Here is a 17,252-nt window from a genome sequence, read left to right on the forward strand (position 1 = left end):
CATAATGATGTCTGAATCACAGTAGATTTGACAGAGCGTGTTCCATCCTAAGCCCTGAGGTCTTATTTAGGTGGAGCACAGTACCAAATATAATGGCTGCAATGTGCTCTTTCTGGGCTAATCTAGTGTCTCATGGGATATTATGCAAGGGGACAAGACACACACTTGTATTGGTTTATATTCAGTCATTATATTCAGGCTTATTCCTTACATCTGTTGAAAGCCATGATAGCGCACTGTCAGAAATCTCCAGGTTTGTTTCTTCCGGGGTGGCTTCCTTATCTCTAAAATAGAAATGAAGTAAGAAATATTAATGCTTTTCTGTATGAGAGAGATAACTTTGAACCCATGGATACTTGTAAATGCCTTCAGAGGATACTTCACAAGCGCCCAGTGCTATAAATTATGGGTTTATAAGATATTTTACTAACATAGTATTAGGGGGTTTGTCCCATAGACTTTATGGATGTCTGTATCTTGATATAATGCAGGCTCATGGAAAAGTTCTCATGAGCAGTATTACCTGTGCAATTTGAACATGAGACTTTATAGAAAGGAATTGAGCTACAACCTGTTTTCTGCAGCAGGGTAAGCTCTTCCAAATTTTGCTTTCCTCACTGAAGGTAAGAATCTAGAAATGCTGCGACCAAGGATCTCTGAAATCACCACAATGTTTTATCTGAATGGAAATAAACTGTATTTACAAAATTACTAATACTAACACAATCTTCTAGTATTAGCAGGGTAAATGCCTTAAGATAAGAATTAAGATTGCCTGCTGAGTATCCAAAAATTCATACCATCAGAAGGCACTAAAGTAGTGAGATGCTTAGAAAAACAGCTCAACTTCTGATGGGCAAAACCACAATAAATCAAAGATAAAGTAAACTTTCTAGATATGGAGGAGCGTTTAATGCTACTCTGATTAAACTCATCTACAGGAAATGAGTAAACACAGCTTTCATGCTTTCTCCATCTTTCTGCCAATTTACATCTTAATGGCTAAACTAATCCAGGTTACTTAATTCAGCAAAGCACGGAGTTCATTTGCAACTTTTCATTTTGAATGCTTCCATTAACTTCTGCAGGGCTGTTCAGGGCAACTGAGCACAGACATGGGGAGGCAGTTAAAAATTAACAGGCCTTTGCAGCATTCCAGGGTTTGAAAAAGCCATCAAAATTATTTCATCAGTATTATGTACACACTACACGTGACTGCTGCAGTTATTACACTGGTGGCTTTTCACAAGCCTTGCAATTTGTTTGTTCTTTGATACTGGGGCTTTTTTCCTCTTAAAGACCTGAGATTATGAGAAAAATCTCAGATTTCATTGAAAGTGTATTTTTAGTCCTTGTGTTTGTAATGGAAAACCTTACAATGTGAGCTGAGAGAGTTACAAAGGATCAGTTGTTCAGTTGCACTACTTAGCTTGAACGTGGGCATAGTGTGAGGTAAACCATGGGTTTTAGAGGGATACAATTCAATTCTTATACTGCACATGGAGCCCAGAATAACCTGTCTCTGAATTCCTATATATTTTTTTTTAAGAACTCAGAGAGTTCTTACATTTTGTTGTAATTCCTCGAAATCAGTATTATTAAGAAAGGACTGAGATGTTTCTGTATAGCACTATCCATCTTGCAGTCAGACATATTTAATGTATTTGTAATGTGAAGGTGACAATATAGCTCCTCTAACCCCCTCTAAAAAGCTCTACGGCTCATATCACAGCTGACCTCGCTGAACATCAGCCCCATGTCAGTGCATGCGTTGGTCCTGAGGTCTCACAGAAATGGCACTCCTGAACACCAAAAGAAGGATGCTTTGGAGGGGTACAGGCTTGTTGGGCTCCGTCCCACTTCCGTCTCCTAGAGGACATTCCCCCCCCCCCCCCCGCCTGGAGAAGAAGGGATGTCACCGTTCGGGGACAAAAGGGATGGTGTTAATGTCACCCAAAGGCTCCTCTCCTGCATCCCGCAGCGGCGCCTTTAGTTTTGGGTGCCGGTAGGCTGCACCCCAGCCGCTCCCGCTCAGCTCCAGGGCTGGCAGGCGGCAGCACCGACACCGACATCCCAAAGAGCACCCGGGGCCTCATCACAGACCTCCCTGCAGGGAGCTCGCACCCCATGAGGAGCCGCGCACAGCGGGTCCGCGGGTTCGAGCCCCGAGGGGAGCATCCGGTCCGGACCGGGGATGAGGGACGCGTTTCCCCGGTGCTCGCGGGGGGCTCTCCCCGCCGGCCGCCGGCGGGCACGGTCCCAGCGCACATGTGCGGCCGCCCGGCACATGCTCACTGTGCGCGGCGCATGAGCAGACGCGGTGCGGGGGCCATCGGACATCTTGGGCCGCCCCGCGCAGAGCGGGGAGCGCCGCCGCCGGGACCCGGGGCGGGAGCACCCGCCGCCGTCCCCGCGCCTCCCGCCCACCCGCCCCGGCGCCGGCTGCCTTCCCCTCCCCCGGGCTGCTCAGAGCATCCCTCCTCCCCTCTTGCATTTGTCTTAATTCTTCTCAGAGACAAGATGGCAACGCCGGCGGCGGTAAACCCTCCCGGTGAGTAGCGGCTGCTGCCGTCGCCCCCTGCGCTGCAGGCAGTCCGTCTCGCCCCATGTGGCCCCGCCGCACAACACGCCTCCCCCCGCCGTAGGCACACACCCGCCCCTGGGCACGGCGCGGTTCCCGCATCCGTGAGAGCGGGCATTCCCCGCCGCTCTCCCCCGCGCCCTGGGCTCGTCCCGCCGGTCGGAGGGGGCGCGGCGCCGGTGGCGGGGAGAGCCGGGCCGCCCGCGGCGGGGAGCCGCGCTGTGAGCTACTTCCTCGCTGCCTCCTCGCACTCGGGGCTGCTGCCGTGGGGTGTAGGCGCTGTAGAAGTGAACAGTCACATAAGCATACGCGGTCATACGATAGGAAATATAAGACGCGGTGCCCAGCCGAAGACGGGCGGGAGGGGTGGCAGCGGGTGCCAGATGCACTGTGCAGACCCGTGTCTGGCCTGGGAACTGATAGGGATATCGGCTTTTCCTGCCTATACATTGGCCTCGTTTGTTGTTGGGAAGCAAAACCATTTTGAATGAAGGTGTCGAAACTGACCGAGGGCACCATAGTGTGTTTGTGGTCTTTGCTATGTGTTTATTTTCTCACCAAAGGGTGCAATAAGTACTTTGTTACTACAGCATTTAGGAGGGGAAGAAATTTACCAACATCTTCTCTTTGAGATTTTCATGAGGGAATACATTCGATGTTGTGTTAAGGTGTCTGTGAGGTGCAGCATCAATTTTGTTGAGTGCGTGATGGCGTGAAATAGGTTTGGATGGCATGCCGTAATACGTATTTTGGAGATGTACTTGAATGAACTTAGTTTTGGATCAACAAGTTTCTGATGTTAAAAACAAGAGGGACAACGGATCTTGCCCTGGGCTCAATACTAATGAAGAATGTTTTTATCAAAGTTGGAGTCCATTTGCTTGTTTTAGTATGTGGTAACGTGTTTTTTTTGTAGGGGCAGGTTCAGTTCTAACAGTTAAGGGCTTGCTTAAGTAAATGCCAACTAATGTTTAAAAAGGTTGTTTTTTAGATTAAATCATGCTGTAGTTGGTCATGCGGTTGTCATACTGAAAGTAAATATTATGATATAAGCAATTTGGTTCAGTAAGTGTCAATATAGTAAGCAGGAGCAGATCTTTGCCAATCAGATTAAGTTTTAATATCAGAGTTGTACATATTAAATGAAAATCAATATTTAATGGAAGGCTATTAAATGAATATTATTGAGCTTCGAGGATACCACGTTGTGCATGATAATGGTCATTGTGTGCAGACATAGGTAGAATCAGTGAGCTGTTTTGTGGACAAAGTAGGATAAAAAAAGCCCTTTTTGACTTTGGTTTGGTTTGCCATTCTCCTGCCTGTTCTTCCAAGCTATGCACTGAAGGAACAGCCATGATCACTCAGAGGTTTACATGAAACCACTGAATTACAGTGGAGCCCAGCAGCCCTTTTGCACCAACCATTTCTGCTCTGTTTTCACTTGCCTGCAGCTGAAGCCACAGAAAGATGTGGTTGCAGGAGGTACGGTATGCATACACCACAGAGCAGCCTCAGAGTAGGCTTCACAGTTGTTCTCCTGTGACCAGTATGTGAATTTAGAGAGTGTTATGGGATTATTGAACAAACAAAAAATATGAGGGAGATGAGAGCTAAGTGTGTGGCTCTGTGCAGCAACCTGGTTCAGTTAAAGTTGACTGGCTGTGTGGTCCTCAAACTCTCTTAAGCACAGATTGCCGGTCCACAGGAAGGATGAGGAAACGTGTTGGTTTCCTGAAATGAACTGATATCTACTTCTGCAAGGCAGAGGTTACAGAGCATCTTTTGACCCCTCATCTAGGCAGCTGGAACAGATTTGATCTGAAAGGCAAACTCACTGGTTGCTAATGATCCTCCCATGTTTTCTGTGCATGAGTGTTGCTGTCAGACAGATGTAGCTATGCGTGGACAAAGTCAAAGTGAGGAGTTTTTGAGCTGCGAAAAGGTTAGGAGACCTTTGATCTGTAGAGTAATGCTGTGTTTGCTCTACCACAGACAGCAGAAGATAGAGGTGCATGAAATACCTTGATTGATGCTGTATTTTTTAAAAGCCATAAACTGTTGCTTTTGTTATTATTTTTTTAGATTAACAGCAAAGCAATGTAGAGAAACAATCAAAAGAAGCTGTAGTGAGATTTTAATACAGCTATTTTATCTTGGAACCAGATCCTCAGCTGGATTAATGTGAGAGTAGCCCTATTGGTATTGGTGAAGCTGTGCCACCTTATGCCAGTTGACTTTCTGATCTGCAATGTTAGGGAGAGATTAACTTGTTAAGCATCTTTAATGATGATTAGAAATTACAATATGATTAAATTTTTATTAAGCAATTGTCTGGGGTTCTAATAACAGTTGATAATTTAGGCAGGACATTAGCTTGCAGCTACCACAATACAAATACATGTGATTTTAGTCATATTCCAGATAGTGGAATGGGGATTAGCAGAGACAGAAAAGATGGGTGTTCTGTAATTCTGGGTTTGAGAGTCTTTTGGTGTAGGATCTCCTGGTACAGAACCATGCATAACTCTACAGGAGTATCTCGCTTGCGTTAGATGCAGACTTATCTATTTTCCTACTAATAATGGAGAGTTTGAGTTATGAAAGTTCACAGGAGTGGAAGTAGTTTGCAGCCCATCCTGGCTATGGCTCATGGGAATTGCAGTCTTGGGGACCAAATTGTAGTGGGGATATGACCACCTCAGTGGGCTTCTTGGGCTGTCTTAGATCTAAACTGATAGTTCTTTTTTTGTAAAGGTGGTTGTCCATAGCTGCAACTAGACATTGCACTAATGAAACTGGGGGACTCTGTGAGATAGTCCTCTTTCTTCCTCTTTCTGCATTCTTAGCGTTGGGAATGGAATCTGTTTAGAAGTACTTTATTCGTTTGTCGAAATCTGGATGACTAACTGAAGTGTGAAACACAATACAGGTGTGTGGGAAGCTAATCTGCATTGGCACAAAGCATCAAAGTTAATTTATTTCCTCCTGAAATAAGATTGGCATATTAAATGGGATTTAAGAACAAAAAAAATGTGGAGGTGTAACAAGCATTTCATAAATTACTGCTTGCAGCAAAGTAACTTAGTGCCATGTCTGTTTTAAACGTATGTATTTTTGGAATGCAAACTTGTCCGTAACTATTGCTTCTTTGAGGTCAACTTTTGCTTTACTTGAGTGCAGTACATGATGTGGTGATTCTTGTATTAGCCAAGTTAGGATGAAAACATAAAACTCGTTACAAATACAATATTTTCTTTTCCTGAGGCATTACTTGGTCTTGGGTGATGAGTTCCAGTCTGGCACAGTCTGATGGATGATCCCAGAGCAGCAACTTCCAGCTGCAGTCAGGTGATGTGAAATGAACTGGTTGTGTCCTTTCAGTTCTTCCTAGTGAGGTATTCCTAGATGGAAGTGCCATCCTGGGCAGTACCCACAGACATACTGCCAAATGCCACAAGCTCTTAAGTCAAGTCAAAAGAAATCATGAGATATCTGAGTTTATCTAGTGTTTCACCAGAGGGCAGATCCTGTAGGATGCATTTTTGGCAATGTTTTAAGATTTTGTGAAACCTTAGGATTGTATTCTTACATAGAATTGAAAAAATGTAAATGTGTTGTTCACATCATCCATAAAGCTCCTTTAATGATTTCTTTTTTAAGCAAAGAGCCCGAAGTCTAAAGGTATGGAGAACAACATGTCCCCAGAAGGGCATCCACTAGAGATGTGTTGAGACTGAGGGAAGTGGTGGGCTATGAGAGGAAGGAGTTTCAGTGGTTTAAGGCATAACTGTTGTAGCCAGTAGCTGATGGGGGGTACTTCAGCCTATGGCTAATCAAAGATACAAAAAAAGAAAAATTGGGGCTGAACCTTGAAGACAGATAATTAAGTAAATCTCATTACTTTTAGCCTGTCATGAGTTAACAGCAAATTTTATGTCATATCAGTGAAAACTTGTAACTCAGCTCTTTAGGAAAGTGTATTGGTTTCTGGGAGTTGGTTTTATTTCCATGTGTTTGTTTGACTTGGGAGGTAGGTGGAGAGAAATCATTCTCCCATTTCAGCTGGGCATTCTGAGAATGAAATCATCCATTAGCCAGTCTTACGCTTGCATTCAAGTTCCTAAGATACTAAGTGCTGTGGACAGATCTTCTTGATGCGCATTCCCTATTCCCAAACAGAATTGGCTTTCTGAGGCTGACAAGTGTGGCCATTCTTTTCTGTAGTTTTCATACAGCTTTGAAATTGATGATTAAAAAAATCTGCCTCAGTGTTTTAGATTTCAAAATTGTCAGGTCGACTCAGAGCTTTGCTCTTCATTACAATGTAAACTATCCAGTAAACTCCAAAATCAATTTATCAGCATCCTGAGGAGTAAATGGTCTATTTTAGTGATGAGGATATAATGAACTCTGATGTTTCTAGGATGCAGAAAAGTAGTCTCCTTTCTAAAATACAGTTAAAATAAAGGTCTCAAAAATGGAACACTCATTAGCTAATGGGAGGTTTAAATTGCAGATCTCTTCTCATGTTTATATATATTTCTGACTGGAGAGTTGCTCCTTATCTCAGTTAAACTGCAGTATGAGAAGATAGTGCCTCTTGAATTGTTCTGTGATAATGTTTTGTCCGTCAGGACTGTGTATCAAACAGTAACTTATATTGAAGAAATGTTAGTTTTTGATATTTCTAATATGCAGGGCATGCAAAAGATTTTGTTTCAGGATATCTCTTCTATCACAAAATACTTTTTTAAAATTTGCAGGTATAGCTTGTGGTTGGTTCCAAATAGAATAATGTTTCCCCATGCCTTTTAGTAGAAATGCAAAACAAACCAGATATAGCCGAATTTTTCAATACCAAATGGTATTGCTGATTTTTCTTTGCAGTAAGGAAAAAAAATACTGTAGAGATTAGGTAGTGAAGGAAAAAATAGTCTTTTCAAAACAGTCAAGGCAAAATAACACTGTTGATGTAGTGATTATTGTTATTAAGAGGACAGAAATGGGGCTGTCATTATGGAGATATATTCGGAGATTATGCTTAAATGGCTTGTGAAGATCAGATATGTGTGTCATTTAGGGTAATTTTGGGGGGCTTACTGCTTCATAACTGTCAAGTAAGAATGGAAGATGTGTTAATTCAGTGCTACCTGCAAAAAGTACAATGTTATTAACATTTTCAATAGGAAAGGGAAATAGGGGGTCTTCAGTTTAAGACATGGTGCTTGAGATCTCGGGTCTTGTAAATCTCTGGCATATTTTCCAGTCTCTCTATAGCAAAGAGGTTTTGGGTGGCCAGCAGTATTTAGAGGTAGATGTATTGGCTCTGGATGAGCTGTTCTGTCTGAGCCACCTCTATAGAATGCAGAGGCGCTGCCCTGGATGCAGAAGTTTGCAGACACCAACCCAGGCTACATTCTTTTCTTTACTGTAAGACTGTGCTCAATCAAGTTTATTGGGTGTGTGCTTGCTGTATAAACAATTAGTACAGTTTACTTCTTGCAAATAATGTTTCCTTTGTTCACATGTAAAGCATTTTCTGTCAGCCCATCTGTATCAATCATTCTGTCAAATGAAGAAAAGAAAAACATTATAAGGCTGTATTTGTACATCCTAGCTTCTAATTATAATCCAAATAAAATAGATGCACATTGTTCACAAAAACAAACTTCAAAAAATAATCATTCGCCACCTTCCATTGTTTAAAAAATAAAAAGAAAAATTAATTGATTGAATAAAACCACATGGACCAAATATGTAATTTTTGGCTACTCCAAAATGTTTGTCACAGAATGTTACAGGATTTTAGCAAAATCTGGCCTTTAAAGTGCATAAATTGCATAGTTGAAATTTCAGTTCCAAACATAGAATGCCCTTTTTTTAACAAGAGCTGATTCAAACTTTAATTTAGATAGTCAAAATTTCAAATGGATCTTGCTTTTATTGTTTATGTGGATTAATGGCTGTAGTCATGCGATGGGTAATGAATTAGAAGCTGTTTTCAAGATAGATGTAATTTCCTTTTTTTGTACCCGAAGCACGCTAGTCTTCCTTGGGCAAAGCCATCTGCACAGGCAGAAAGAGAAACCCTTTGTTTTGGATACTCTACATATTGATGAATGTTTCTAAATTTTCCACTTCCTCTCTTTTTTGTTAGCTTTTATTGCCATTTTGCTTATCTTCAGTATTTTTGTCCTACGTTTTCAGTCCTGCTTTACACTTAAGGTGCTTCTACTTTTCTTACAACTCCAGTAACAACCATGATTTAACTGTGGTGCTGTGCTGAGCTATGTATTGACTCCTCAGTTACTGTTGTTTAAATGTAAATGAATCCCGGCATTGTACTGGTGCTACTTCCCAGTCTTTCAACAGCTTAAAAATTCAGATTCTGTTCTGTAGGTAGCATATGAAGTCCCTCTGAGAGAAAAGTGGTACTTTTTTTGTTACAAGTAGCAACTGTGCTGCCTTCGATGTAACACAGCAGGTACCCTTAGGTATATTCAGTTGGCTCAAATTAGGACCCTCTATTAGCTTACATCATCTGCCCTAGATGTATATATGTTGCTGTTCTGTTCAAGGACCGCTCATAACGTTCATTTCAAATACTTAGATTTGGGCTGCTGCAGTTTTTCTCATCTAACTGTCAAATGCATTTGACAAATAGAATAATATAAAATAATTATAATTTTTTTCTCTAATCAAGCAAAAGGGGCGTTGAATTGTTTAATCACTGGCTTTGCCAGCATGCAGATGGGAAGGCTTTTCAGGTAAGTTGCTCATACAAAATGCCTGAAATGGATAGTAATTAACAACTGGCTCTTCATTGGTATGTTAATTACACTGCCATTTGTCCCGGTGCCTGTCGTTGTTTAAATGTTCAGTTACACTGAACTGAAGCGTTCACTTCCTGGCAAACACAGAATGTATCAGAACAGTTTGACTCTCAGATATATGCAAATATTTTATGGGAAGAGGCATGCCAGTAAATCACTGAGCTGCAAAGAACAAAAACACTGCATATTTGTATTCCTCAGAGGTAAAAGCAAAACCTGTTTTCAGTGGAATACACAGGCCTGATTTTGAAAAATGGTCTCCAGTACTTTTCCAGTAATAATACAGAACACAGTTTTATGCAGGTAGAGAATTTTAGGGACTTGTAACTGCTGGCTCACTCTTAGTAAAGGTAGGTGGACCTCTGGGTGCTGTTAAGTGTCCTTACAATGCATGTATTTTAAAAATCGTACTGTCTGTAGTATCTGGATGCAAAATCAGACTGAACTGGAAATACTATTAAAAGTTAGATAAAGCTGAATTTGGGTTTTGTTGTTTGTTTTTTTTTAATGCAGAAAATTAAAGTCACTTCTAACAAATAGATCAGGTCAGTAGTCTCAGATCTTACTGAACTTGCAGTTTAAATCTGTAGAGAATGCAGATTGTCTTCTGTGATTTGGATGGTGCTTTGCAGAGTGCATCCCTAGTCTCCAGATAAGTAGGAACAGACTGTGTCTGGTAAGCCTCTCAAGTTGTCCAGTAATATGCTGAAGAGGGGCAGGCTGGTGAAGTTCTGTGGCTGACCACCATGTCAGTATGAGGCTAGTGTTTTAATTGCTAAGCTTTTGTCACATGGGAAGCGGTTAATCTGCCCAGTGCACAGTGACCCTCAACACGTGGCAGCCGTCAACCTTTGAAATTAGGCGCTGATTTTAACAGTAGCTGTGGGAAGTGGATTGCAGTCATAAAATGAGCTATAAAATGGCAGTAGCTACTGTCAGTCCCTGCCCTCCGAGTCATGTTTGATGTGTTTATTGACAACAAATTTGCAGAGACAGCATGGCCATGGGCGAGCTGGATTTCCATTGGTTTGTGTCCAACAGGCAAAGTTACTAGCTCAATTTTGAGTCCAACTTTAAAGATTTAACTTTTTTAACTTAAAGATTTAGTTATGTAGAGAAGCTTGGTTTGAAATGCTATATTCTTGTGTCACCAGCCACTGAGGCTTATTTAACAGCAGCATGCAGGGGCTGGCCCTGTGTGAGAGTTTGAGAAAATAGAGGTCTGTCTGATGACTACTCCCATGAGTCATGTTCACGTCATAGTACATGGGGACACCAGTGGTTTCCTCAGATTTAAATTTAGTTTTATAAAGCATATTTAAGAGATCTGCGTTATAGCTCTGTCACCCTGAAAATACTCTGCACTTTCTGTAGTGGGTAGCTGTTTGAACAGTAGAAAGCAAGGCTGTGTAATGAAAACTTCCCTTTATTTTCACGAGATTGTCAGCAGCCTTAGGGATACAGTGGCAAGTTATTGGATCTATGTAAAGGTTTTGGTGTTTCTGGGATAAGTCTTAAGTGTTCTTCTGCTTACATGTTTTGTTTTCATGTAAAACAGACAATTTTTCTGATTTACATAAAAAATTAATTTGCTGTGCAGTTGGGTTTGTGGGAACAGCAGCTGCATCGTAGCTGCATTTTATTTTTGCTTACCAGTGAAGGTTTGAAGTATGCATTTTCATTGTTGAAATTAAATTCAGTGAACCATTGCTAAGAAAAATATAGGAGCATTTTCAAACTCTGTTATGAGGACTGAGCAGCCTGGTCTAGTGGAAGGTGCCCATGCCCATGGCACTAGAACTAGATGATCTTTAAGGTCCCTTCCAACCCAAACCACTGATTTGCTGGCTGGAAAATAAGAATTCTTTCTGAGTGCACGGGCACAATTCAAAGGTGAGCTAAAGCCCAGATAACTACTCATTAGCTCCTTTCTTGTAGACATCAGAGAATTTCTGTGAAAATAACTTTGGGGGTATTCAGACCTTTGTTGACTATGAAGCACAGTTTGGATGGGGGAGATGTGGGTCTGCCCTTCGGGAGGACCTATGCATGCTGTGGCGTCCAGGACCTCCCACTTGCTAGAGGTCAGCACCACGGTTACCATCCATGGTGCTGAAAGGGCACTGGGCTCCATGCTATACCTCACCTGTGCCACGGAGCTGGTGTAAGTTAAAGGCTGATGGGAGTGGGTTTGAGCTATTATTTCTGAGTGATAACCATTACCAGGTGAGGTGCTGAGGACATGTTCCATTCTCCTGGCTCTCTCGTCATGGCAGTGGTCTCCAGCAAAGAGGACAGCAGGCTGCTGGAGTTAGGAGAGTCTTAAGTGAACTTGACAATCTTCCCCAGATGCTGCATGGTAGGACCTGCAGAATCCACGTTTTGCAGTTTCTACACAAGAGCTTAAAAAATATGTAATGTCTCTGTAGATTCTCTGCCAGCAGCTCTCAGCATCTATGGGTTAAGGTTGTTCCAAGTGAAACTGTTTGTTATGTAGGTGAGGCTGTTCTGAATTCCCATTAAAGCAAAACATGCTTGATCAGACTTGTACTACATGGCAATCCTATCCAAAAATAGCCCATCCCAGACATTTTGGAATGAAGTGTAAGATTTCCTTTATGGATGCTTACAGAATAAGACAGCAATAGAGAATTTTCTTCTTCCTTTGTTATTGATGGGCACGCCAATGTCCTTAGGTTTATACAGGTCTTTGAGGCTCCTTGTAGTTTATTCAAGCTTGAGACTTGGTTCTTGAATGATCACAGCTGCTGGTTTTATTTTTCTAAATTAAACTGCATGTTTCTGGAGTTGCTGTACTTTGTAGTGTTTTCTGCTACAACAAGTGAACCTGTGCCTTTCTGAGATGTAGTAGTCTTCTAGTCAAATGTATCTTTATAAACTTGCACTCTTCAAACAAGCTAACATACATGTTTCTAAATTGCTTTCTGACTTAAGGCTTAATCTTACTTCTTTTTTAGTGATGTCCTCCTCCTGCTTCCTAAGCCCTTCTGTTCTGAACTGTAAAATGGCACTGAGGTTTATGATGAGGGGAGAGGAGGGGCGGCCGTGAGGGGAGATCAGGAGGGGAAAGAAGGGGCAGCCATGAGGGGAGTTCATGAGGGGAAAGAAGGGTCAGCCATGAGGGGAGATTGTAAGGGGAGAGGAAAGGCAGCCATGAGGGGAGATCGTGAGGGGAAAGAGGGGACGGCCATGAGGGGCAATCATGTGGGGAAAGATGGGGTGGCCATGAGGGGAAATCGTGAGGGGGAGGAAGGGCAGCCATGAGGAGAGATTGTGAGGGGAGAGAAGGGGCGGCCACGAGGGGAGATCATGAGGGGAGAGGAAGGGCAACCATGAGGGAAGATAGTGAAGAGAAAGAAGGGGTGGCCGTGAGGGGAGGTCATGAGGGGAGAGAAGGGGCGGCCATGAGGGGAGTTCATGAGGGGAAAGAAGGGGTGGCCATGAGGGGAGATTGCGAAAGGAAAGAAGGGGCAGCCATGAGAGGAGATCATGAGGGGAAGGAAGGAGTGGCCATGAGGGAAGATAGTGAGGGGAAAGAAAGGGTGGCCACGAGGGGAGATCATGAAGGGAAAGAAGGGGCGGCCATGAGGGGAAATCATGAGGGGAAAGAAGGGGCGGCCACTAGGGGAGATCATGAGGGGAAAGAAGGGGCGGCCATGAGGTGAGATCATGAAGGGAGAGCAAGGGCAGCTATGGGATGTGAGTGGTGGCTGTGAGGGGTAAGGGGCAGTCATGAGGGGAGAGCAAGGGCAGCTATGGGATGTGAGTGGTGGCCGTGAGGGGTAAGGGGCAGTCATGAGGGGAGAGCAGGGGCAGCCATGGGGTGTGGGGGACGACCATGAGGGGTAGGGCGACAGCTGTACAGTGTGGGCCACTATGGGGGGCAGAGGAAGGATGGCTCTGAGTGGAAATTGTGAGGGACAGCCATAATGGTGCATCTTGAGGGGAGATCAGTTTGTCCTTAGTGACATGGTTTAGTGTTGTCTTGGCAGTCCTGGGATAGTGGTTGGACTTGATGATCTTAAAGGTCTTCTTCAACCTAGCTGATTCTATGATTCTGTGGTTTTTACATTTTAGTGATAGCTGCCGGTTTGAATTAATATCTTTTGCTCTCCACAGCTTTCCCTTTTGTTACCTGTGTTTCTCCATCCATGTTCCATGCATGTTTTAAAAAGGGAGGCCATGTAAATATGTAAGTAATGTTTGAGCTTAGGCAGCTGTAGGCACTGTAAAACAAAATCTTAGTGCTGGGGTACAATAGCTGAATTAAAAGATGGATGGTTTTACTTGTTGGCATTTTGGTTGAGTAGAATCAGTTGGAGATGTGTGAGTGGGTGGAAAGAACATTAACATGAAGTTCATGCTGAATTATGTTTTGCTTGAGGAAAACTATTCATTAGTCTCATAGCTGGCACATACCTTTTTATTCCTTCTCTAAAGTAGTATCTGACTACTTTGATGAAAAGGTTGATTTGACATTAAGGAATTGGTTCTGCCTCACCTACTGATGATGTGCAAAAACCTTTCTGCCCTTGGCAGAACTGATTAAGACGTAGGCAGCATGCCAGTGCTCACTCTATTCTAGGAAGGGCATACCTGTGGTAAATATTTCAGGGTACACAGAGTCATGGCTCTGTCTGTTAGAGTGTTATGTGGAGGTTAATAATGTATCTGAGTTCAGCTCCAGAGCTCACTGTGTCTCCGTCTAAACCCCTTTGTCAGTATTGGTTTTTCTAGATGGTCTTAAGGACAAAGTGTTCTTTCATCATTGCTATATTTAAAATCACTGTGGTACTTATGAATAAGAATTTCAATTTCAGAGACCAATAAATTCATACTGTGCAGGAAACTTCTTGGCTATTAGAAGCTGCCTGCATTTTTCACTTCTATCACTGGCTGGCTATGTCATGGCTTAGAATTGATCTGGGAAGGAAGATGATCTTGTGGTACATGCACGGGACAGGCTTCACATTTACTACAGACCTCTTAACCTCTGACAAGTAATATCCCCTTGCCACAGTTAAGCCTTCTGATTTTTGTTTCCATTTCTCTTACCTTCAGTTTGTATATTCTGTTTATAAGACTATGTATTCTGGGATGCTTTTTTCATATACGTCTGTTATAAAATGACATGTTGTAGGAGAGTGTGGAGTGCCTATCCTGGAGCAAGCAGAGAATATATTTTCATTGTGATGTGCTAATTGATAATGTTTTAGTAACAGACTTAGTGCAACCACATTTATGTTGGACTAGCAAAGATTTTTCTTCTCCCTTTGGAAAAAAGAAGAGGTTAAAAAGCAGAATATATACAGCTTCTTTCTCCTTGGAAGCAGCAGGTATTACTTATTCCAGGCACATGAATAACATTAATTTGTATTTTTTTTATATAGTAGGTATGATGTTGGGATAATGTGCTTTTTAACTGTTTTGACAAAATATACACATGAGCATAGATTAATAGCTATTTCAGTGCTGAACTACCAATGATCCACCTAGCTATAAAGTCTCAATATAGGCTTTACAACTTGTTTTGTGGTATCTTGACTTTCGGGTTGCTTTTGTCACTTCATTTGCCTTTGAAAGCACATTTGTTTATTCTCAGCCAGTTACAGTTTGTATTGAGAACAAAATATTCTCTGCTTCATACGCAAAAGAAATGCTCAAGCTGTATGAAATATACAGTTACACGGAGTGGAAATTATAAGATAGTTTTCAAGTGTTTGTTGTGTGTTTGATAGTTGAATTTAAAAAGCAGAAAAATGCATTATGTGGGGGCATTTGGTTAGTATGTTAACTCAAACTGCTCTTTAAACCAAGTCAGTGAGCTGTCACTGGAAGTAGATACATTTTCAGAAATCAAATCATGATTCTTTCTAATATTGAAATCTAATGATAAGGTATTTGTAATGATTTCTTGGTAAGTGCATTTGGCTGCCACTAGTTATTTGCTTTTTGGCATAGAGTCCCTTGTAGAAGCTGGAACCTCATCGTCAAGTTTGGCATTCAGACTAATTTTGTGTCCTTTTTACTTGTCTGTGCTGCTCTTCAGTAGGCAAATATCAAAGCAAAAACCTTGGTTTGGTCAATATTTACAGACAAATGCTCAGCGTGTTTTTTGACAAACATCCAGTTTGTTTATAATGAGGGTTTTTTCAGTATTGTTCTCCCTTCTCTATTTGATGAATCCACAAAACTGTCTGTATACTTTTGGGAGCAAGTGGCTTGTAATGGATGTCAAATCATGTTTAATATGAATATGGGGACATGGAAAAATAGGCATTTGTTGTTACATGTTCTTGTTTGTTTTAGTAGTTCGCTGGTAGAACATGCAGTGAATTCTCGTATTTTGTAAAATCAGTAAGAACACAGCCATTTCAGCTGATCACTTCTTGGAAGCCTGGCAAAGCTTATCTGGAAACATCATTTTCTCTCTTATTTTAATATTGGTAATTTTAAAAAGCAAAATATGAGATTCAGTATTCTAAAAGCTGTTCAGGGAATAGCTCTGTGAAGAAGTTCAGCAGAAAAAAGTGTTCCGAAATTCATGACAAATTCTTGGGTGTGTAGTAAACCTAAAATAACACCAAGGAACCTACTGCAGCACAGCGTAGCAGAATTTTATATTTTTTATATTCCTATGAAGGTTTCCCTTATGCAGTGATGTTCAGGTGTTTTATTTGAAGCATTTGTGGGAACTAGAAATTCTAGAAAGTAATAAAAAAATGCAGATGCAGCTACCTTTGAAATTCCAAAAGCCTGTGGGCTATTATTATTATTGATGTTATTATATTATTATTGTTATTATTATTCGCAGACATGAAAGATACAATATGTGAAATTACCTAAAAGGCAAAATGGTTTTAGAAGCATCATCAATGATCCTGGGACAGCAAAAGATAGAAAAATTCACCAAGACCTTTATTTGTCACATTTTTGTGCTTGCAGAAAATTTCAGGTTTTGGGAAGCTCATTTTGGAAGAGGATAGCTGCTAATATGGGTTGCTGTGTCAGAGCAGTTAAGACTTCATGTTCTGAAGGTTGTCCTCTGTGGGAGCTTAAGCTGAACAAATCCAGATCTCTGATACGTGCCAGTTGAATGGTGTGAGAAGGCTGGTGTACTCTTCATGTGGCTTTTTAAGGTTCAGTTAGATTTGAATCTGGAATTTTCTTAAAGTCCTTTCCCATGGTCTGAAGGCTGGACTATAGTGCTTCTTAACCTGGGCCTGGAGTTTGGAAAAATAACCGTTTGGAGCAATAGATTACACAAGCTGTCTGTTCACTTTCATGTCTCATTTGAGTCATATGAAGGTTTTGTCTTTGCTATGGGAAAGTGAGGTTAGTGTTTTCTCCCATCTCTAGAGAAAAGAAATTAAAGAAATGTTACTCAGAAAATCTCCTGTTACTTCCTGGAAGTTTAGAAAGGGATAAAATGAACTGAATATTTAATATGCAAGGCTCAGGCTGGGTTTTCAAAATGGAGTCAAATGTGGGTTTTTTTTTCTCCTGCAATTTTTAGACAGAGAATGTTCCATTAGAAATTGTGAGGAAAGGAAAAATACGAAACCACTGCCTATTTTTAGAACATGTTTTATGATGAGTAGTGATACTCTTTTTTCAGGGCGTTTCACATAAATATTCTTGGTAATAAGTTGGGGTGTGGAAACACCTGAAAGGTCAATTAATTATTGAAACATCAAATAAGCATCATTTGCTTGTTGATGAAGCAGAACTGATTAGTCAATAAAATCAATAAAATCCTGTTTAATGAAAACAATAGCATTTTGATTACCCCGCAGTGCCCAAGGACGCTGTAA

At 41.5% G+C, this 17,252-nt stretch overlaps 1 protein-coding gene across 3 annotated transcripts in view; it reads left to right on the plus strand.

Annotated features, from left to right (window-relative positions):
- Nucleotides 1–2,307: 2,307 nt before the first annotated feature.
- ARNT2 (aryl hydrocarbon receptor nuclear translocator 2) overlaps nucleotides 2,308–17,252 on the plus strand; it is a 104,739-nt gene continuing 89,794 nt past the window's right edge. For 2 of the 3 annotated variants that reach the window (XM_061446807.1, XM_061446811.1), the window contains exon 1: nucleotides 2,370–2,551. In XM_061446807.1, coding sequence (XP_061302791.1) covers nucleotides 2,521–2,551 — 31 coding nt within the window. In that variant the 5' untranslated portion in view covers nucleotides 2,370–2,520. Of the gene's footprint in view, nucleotides 2,552–17,252 lie in introns of all 3 variants that reach the window. The other variant, XM_061446806.1, reaches the window with a different exon arrangement.

Source organism: Pezoporus flaviventris, unplaced genomic scaffold (genome assembly GCF_033815535.1).
Source record: "Pezoporus flaviventris isolate CSIRO_AGI_PZ_B2104156 unplaced genomic scaffold, CSIRO_AGI_Pfla_v1 ptg000006l, whole genome shotgun sequence".
NCBI lineage: Eukaryota > Metazoa > Chordata > Aves > Psittaciformes > Psittacidae > Pezoporus > Pezoporus flaviventris.